We start from the raw sequence: 6756 nt of genomic DNA, 5'->3' as shown, positions 1-6756 counted from the left end.
CTTGGAAGCACTCTGTCAGGAGCAGGGCTTTGGAGAGCCTTGGAAGTTTGCCCGAACATGCAGATGCACATTTTCATCTACTGTGTGTCCACTGCATCTTCTTGAAACCTCTTAAGTGCATGCTGAGTGCAGCGTATGCCACAGAGGAGGAAATGGATGCTTATGGCAAGGTGGAAGCCAAGCTGAGACTCAGACCCATGGTCTTCTGATTCACTTGTGTTCATAGCATCAAGGTAGGGGGCCGCCTGAGCCCTGCCCTTCTGGAGCTGACAGCCTTCTAGGCTTTCATCCATTCAGCAAGCTCTCACTGAGGGCCTGAACAGTGCTGGGGACAATGGTGAATGAAACAGTCTTGGCCCTGGTTTCTCAGAGTTCATGATCCAGTGGCAGGTCCACTGATCCAGACGATCAACAGATATGCAGATCCAGAAGATAGATCTGACTCCAGACTGACAGCTCAGAGTGGTCAGGGTTGGGATGGGGTAGCCCAGGGTGCTGACCTGGGACTCAGGGAGCACTTCCTGAAGGAACTGGCTACTTCTGAGACCATCTCCTTTTCTTCCCGTGGTTCTGTCTCTCAGTCTCTGCAACTGTCACCCTCTGGACCTCTGAAACTGTTTTCCAGTTTCTTCACTCTACCAAACCCCTGCTGGTGTCTCTGGCTATGTCTTTGCATGAGTCTCCTTGAGTGTTTTTCTGTGAATGTCTCTGCGAGTGCCCCTCTGTTTCTTGTCAATCTGATTGTATTCTCTCTTTGCATCTGTGGGTCTCTCCCTGGCCCCTCTTTTCCCAGCTCTAAGTTTGTCTCTACCTTTCTGAAGAAGTATCCATGCAGAACCCTGCACACTTGACTAAGAGCTTAGACTTTAACCTGAAGGAGCAGCAAGCCCCGGGAAGCTGAAATCAAGTTCAAGCAGGGGACTGATGTCATAGACCTGCCCTTCAGAAAGGGCCCTGAGACAACCATGCTGTAGGATGGAAGGAGGCTGGGGCAGGAACCAAGCAGAGGAGAAAATTGAATGGTTCGAGTGTGGGGAGAGGATGAAGGTCTCCCAGGGCAGTAGCCATCAAACTCCTGGCTTTAGAGGACACTGGGGAAAACAATGCAAGTCCTTTCAGAGGAGCTGGTCATCCAAGAGAAGTGTCAGATTTCCTCTCTTCCTGCCTTCCTCCCTTCCTGCCCCATCTCTGACGTCACATTTTCCAGTCTGGTTAGGAGGGTGAGGTCCCCCTTCCCTGACAGGAAGTGCCCTTAAGCCCCCTGCCACCTGGGCTGGACCACCTAGCCCCAGAACCCAAAACTCCCACCCCCACATCACTAGCCTTCCTTACCCCAACCCGCTTCTGCTTACTGCAACCACGGGCAAGGGAGGAGATGGGATGAGAATGATTACAGAAAGGAGTGTGCATTTAAGTCCTTAGGGCAGGGAAAGAAAGATCAGTGGCAGGGTTGAGACACATGGACAGAGATGGAGAGAGGTAAGAACTATGGGCCAGAGGCAGTAAAACAGGAAGGGCAAAGGGAGGAACCCCAAAGAGAAATGGAGACAAATAAGGAAATAGATGGAGAGGGACTGAGACCCAGGGAAGACTGGGTGACAAGGCCTCACTGGAGTCAGGCCTAGTGCAACAGACCCAGAGCCAGAGGCCCCAACCCCAGACAGAGAAGCAGGAGAGGCAGAAGAGAGGCCAGCTTCAGGCAGAGGAGGCCCAGGGCCTGGTGGGGTACAGCAGATCAAGACACCCTTCAGGCCCCTGGGTTAGACGGATCAGTGAGGGTTCAGTCTCCACCTGCCCCCACCCACTGTGTATCCTGGTAAATGGTTTCCCTCTTGAGGTCCAGTTACTTTTCTGTAACAGGGATAGAAGAGCAGTGCCCACACCCCCACTCCTCCCAGCCCCAGAATGACAAGTGGTTGATATCAAACTGGGTGAATATTGGAAAATGCCTGTATTAAAGAGGGTATTTTTTTAATCAAAATCTTTTAATATTTTGGCTTTATCTCTATTTGAGAAGAGTCTCTAAATCTCTTTTTAAACTCATCAACTTTTTTTTTTTTTTGAGAGGGCATCTCTCATATTTATTGATCAAATGGTTGTTAACAACAATAAAATTCTGTATAGGGGGGTCAATGCTCAATGCACAATCATCAATCCATCTCAAGCCTAATTCTCGTCAGTCTCCAATCTTCTGAAGCATAACAAACAAGTTCTTACATGGTGAACGAATTCTTACATAGTGAATAAGTTCTTACATGGTGAACAGTACAAAGGCATTCATCACAGAAACTTTCGGTTTTGATCATGCATTATGAACTATAAACAATCAGGTCAAATATGAATATTCGTTTGATTTTTATACTTGATTTATATGTGGATCCCACGTTTCTCCCTTTATTATTATTATTTTTTTAAATAAAATGCTGAAGTGGTAGGTAGATGCAAGATAAAGTTAGAAAACATAGTTTAGTGTTGTAAGAGAGCAATTGTAGATGATCAGGTGTGTGCCTGTAGACTATGTGTTAATCCGAGCTAGACAAGGGCAATAAAACATCCACGGATGCAGAAGCTTTCTCTCAAAACAGGGGGGGGTTAGGTTCTAAGCTTCACCACTGTTGTTCCCCGATTTCTCACCTGATGGCCCCCCTGCGACTGTGCCTGTCTTAGGTTGTTCCTCCCTTGAGGAATCTTACCCGTCTAAAGAGGATATTTTTAATGCTAAATACTTGGTTACCAATACAGCAGGATGGGCACAAGCACAGGCTCTGAAGCCAAGCTACCTGGGTTTAGGTGTGCTATATTTAGGAGATAAAAAGGATGTCTAGTTAAATTAACTTCGGATAAACAACAAATAGTTTTTTAGTGTATGTCCCAAATATTGCATATGTGTATGTTGCATATATACATGATTTTTTCTCCTGAATAATTTGGAGCAAATTATAGACATAACACTTCACCCCTAAATATCTGTGTTTGTTTTCTTATAGAGACATCTGTTACATCATACATCTAAGAAAATTCTATTCTCATATTCACTTCATACTCAAATTTCCCCATTTGTCCCAAGGGAAGGGCACGGAATCTGGATTTGAAAAGAAGTGAGAGGAGCCTCAGTTTCCCCTTGCCCAAAATGGGGATAAGACCAGTACCTACCTCAAGACGACTCAAGGAAGGCCCACCGCACAGTTGGTGGCCTGCAGAGCCCTCAATAAATGTCAACTAAGTGTATTACTGTTACTGTTTACGTGGTGGTTCTTGCTATAGTGAAAACGGAGCAGCCCCAGAAAATTCTTCTCAAAGTCCTCAGAAGGGAGAACTCAGCCTGGTCGGATACCCCGGATGGCCTCCCCCACCCCGCTGTATCCCCCACCATAACCTCCACAGTCCCCCTGCAGATGTGACGTAGGCCAACCCGGGGTCTGGCCGGAAATCTCCCTTCCTGTTGCAGATAAGCCGGTTGCAGCCCAACTGACCCCAGACCCTCCTCCCCCACCATCCCCCATGTGGCCGGATCAAGTCCCCAAGACGGACAACCTGTCCAACAAGCCCCGCACTGCGCCCCCATCACCCCGTACACACTCCTCCTTACCCTGGTCTTACCCAGCGCGCAGTTCTTCAAGCTCCTGTCCTAGTCCAAGCCACCCCTTGCAGCAGGGCAGCCACGGCTACCAGGAGGCAGGCAGCCATCCCTGAGGGGGTGGGGGGCAGGCTCAGCCCCGCCCCGGCCCCTGCAACTCGACCCCGTCTTCGACCCCCAGCTCTGACGTCTCGGAAAATTCCCCCCTGCCCAGGCCCCGGGGGAGGGGGTACATAGTATGAAATGGGGCTGAGACCCCCGACTGGGGGCAGAGGAACCCTCCAGAGGTGAGCCATGAACTGGGGACTGGATATCTGGGGACCTGGGCTCCTGGGTCTGAGGGAGGAGAGGGCTAATAAGATCCCTCACTCCTGGTCTGAGAGAAAAGGACACTGGGAGGCCAAGATTGGGGAAGGGGGGAGCAGAGGCCTGGACTCTTGGGTCTGAGGAAAGCAAGGGCTCAGAGTCCCTAAGTGTCACCAGCTTACCCATTGCCCTTTTTCCCCCACCCCACCTCAGAACATTCACAACCATCGTCCATGGACTTGTGGAATTGGGATGAAGCATCACCACAGGAAGTGCCCCTGGGGAACAGGCTGTCAGGGCTGGGTAGGCTGCTGGGGCTGAGTCAGTGTGGGTGGGAAGGTACCTGGGTGGGGGCCTCTGCTGACTCCAGCCGGCCCTAACCTCCTTACTGCCTGCAGAAGGAGCTGAACTCGGCTTCTATTTCCCTGAACTGGCCCTCCAAGGGGACACGCTGACAGCGGGGACGTGCTGGAAAGGTGGCTGTGGGCTGGGACCCCTAGGCGCTGGGGAAGAAGGTGAGAGGCTGGGCTCCTGGGTCTATGGGTGGAAGGGGCCTGCCTGGACTGCCGGGAGAACAGAGAGGGTGGGGGCTTGAACTTCGGAGGTTGAAAGACCTCGAGTCCTAGGTCTGAGTGAGGAGGGGCTATGCGTAATAACTCAGTCCCTGACAAACTACTGGATGAGTGAGTGGTCGAGGGGCGTTTCTCGTCATTGCTCACACCCTTCCGCAAACTCAGCTACATCCTCATCCCTTGCAGGGCTCCCGAGGCTGGACGGGGACTCCACGTTACCACAGACAGAAGCTCCATGGGGGGCGGGTGAGTGTGTGCGGGGAGACGACCGGATGGGGGAGATTCGGGGGAGACTGTGGTCCTCCACCGTGGCTAGAGGGTTAGAATCCTGTCTTTGAAGGGGAACGGGGTTAAGACGGGGCACGCTTGTGTACTCAAAAGTGGCATGGCCTAGATGCGGGAGCCGGGGCTGAGAGCTTATACTCCTGGAACCCCCGAGAGGGCCCGGGACAGGGACACCTGGGCTCCCCTCACTTGGGATCGGTTCCTCCTCACAGAGCCCGCCCCTCAGGCTTTTCAGTGGTCTGGGGACTGCAGAGACCTGGAGCGCACTGGCTCGGGCACTTGGAGCAGCGTCTCGCAAGCCCTGGGCCCCGCCCCGGGCGGCCTGGGCCCCGCCTCCTTCGCTGGTTCTGAAGGAGCCGCTGGCCAGAACGTCACCACCTCGGCAAGTGGGGCCAGCTCGTGGTGGCGCGCCCCGGCCGTCGCCAGCTCCACCAGCTGGGACTGTTCTTTTGGCCCCGACCGCGCCACCTACTGGAGCAAGGGCCTCGGCGAGCAGCCGCGCGCGAGCTCGGCCATTTCGTGGGGACCGCCCTCGGACGCCGACTATACCACCTCCTGGGACTCGGGGCTGCTTACGGATTGCACCGCCTCTTCGAAGGGGCACCTGAGCCCAGATCTCACCACTCTCTCCGAACTGAGCCAGCAGCCGGACCGAGCAGCCTTATCTCGTTGTTACCCGAAATCTAACCACAGAGGTGAGAGGTCCGCGAGACCACAGCGTGTATGAGGCGGGGTCTGGGCGCCTAAGGGGGCGGGACCCGTGGCAGTGAGGGGGCAGGGCTTAGACACAACAGATCGAGAGAAGGGGGCGTTGCCTATATGCCTGGGTCCTGAGAGAGATTAAAACACTGGCAGCCTTCTAGCGGGCAAGGGATGAGGACCTAACCTCCTGGGTTAGGTGAGAGGAAAGAGATGAAGGTTTGGATGGTCCCCGAGGGCGACTCTTGGGTCCCTTATATGGAGGGATCCGGACTCGTTGGTCCCCGAGAAGAAAGGGATCCGGACTCCTGGGACCAGAGTCGGGAAGACCTGGACCCTTGGACCTTCGAGCTGAGGAAGCCGGGACTCCTGGGTCATCGAAGCGATACGGTCTGGAGCCAGGAAGCCTGAGTGTTCACCTGCCTCCACTCCGCAGGTCCGATTCAGCTGTGGCAGTTCCTCCTGGAGCTGCTCCAAGACGGGGCGCGAAGCAGCTGTATCCGCTGGACGGGCAACAGCCGCGAGTTTCAGCTGTGCAACCCCAAAGAGGTGGAGCAGCTTCCCAGACCCGCCAAGTCCCTCCCTAGTCGCCCCTGTTCAACCTAGCCCGGCCATGCACTTTGCCTACTAGTTGGCCCCGCTGCCAGCGTCGCTCTAGTCTCGACCCCTCCGGGGTTACTGGGACTAACTGCTCCCGACTCTACCCGAACCCGCCCCCTGCCCTGTTGTCCATTCCAAGCTCCGCCCTCTCCCACCCTGTCGGACTAAGCGTGGAATCCGCCCTAGGTTGCGCGGCTGTGGGGCGAGCGTAAGAGGAAGCCCGGCATGAATTATGAGAAGCTGAGCCGAGGTCTGCGCTACTACTACCGCCGCGACATCGTGCTCAAGAGCGGTGGGCGAAAGTACACTTACCGCTTTGGGGGCCGCGTGCCCGGCCTCGCCTATGTGGACCATGGGGGAAGCGGAGAGGGAGCAGCGACCCAATAAAAATATCCCGTCAAACTTCATCACGCGTGCTGTCTGCATCCTTTACAGTAATACTGAGTAGACCCACTAGGGAGCCTAAGTAAGTGTGCGCCACCACACCCACATATCCCCTGCCTGTGTGATCCCAGACAGACCCAGGCCCTTAGGGAACCTTCTATGTGTGATGGGACATTCAAAGGAAACTGTGTACCCATAAGGGCCTACTGTGTGCTTGCCCTATGCTGGAACTTGTAAAGGAATCAGACCCAATCACTAACTCTCAAGCTGTGCCTCTTGGAGAAAGGATTCAGACTCCAAAAAGGGCTTACTGTGTGCCCTCCCAGTGCTTGC

The 6756-nt window shown here is 54.1% G+C and overlaps 1 protein-coding gene across 1 annotated transcript; it reads left to right on the top strand.

Moving 5' to 3' along the window:
• Positions 1-1469: 1469 nt before the first annotated feature.
• On the top strand, positions 1470-6446 carry ETV2 (ETS variant transcription factor 2). The gene is made up of 7 exons (XM_037021432.2): positions 1470-1479; positions 3449-3571; positions 4249-4398; positions 4642-4701; positions 4953-5435; positions 5876-5988; positions 6226-6446. Exons 1-7 carry the CDS (start codon positions 1470-1472, stop codon positions 6424-6426), a joined length of 1140 nt encoding a protein of 379 aa, XP_036877327.2. The 3' UTR covers positions 6427-6446.
• The last annotated feature ends 310 nt before the right edge of the window (positions 6447-6756 follow it).

The sequence above is a fragment of the Manis javanica genome, chromosome 17 (assembly GCF_040802235.1).
Source record: "Manis javanica isolate MJ-LG chromosome 17, MJ_LKY, whole genome shotgun sequence".
Taxonomy (NCBI): Eukaryota; Metazoa; Chordata; class Mammalia; order Pholidota; family Manidae; genus Manis; species Manis javanica.
This window is presented reverse-complemented; position numbering and strand designations above follow the sequence as displayed.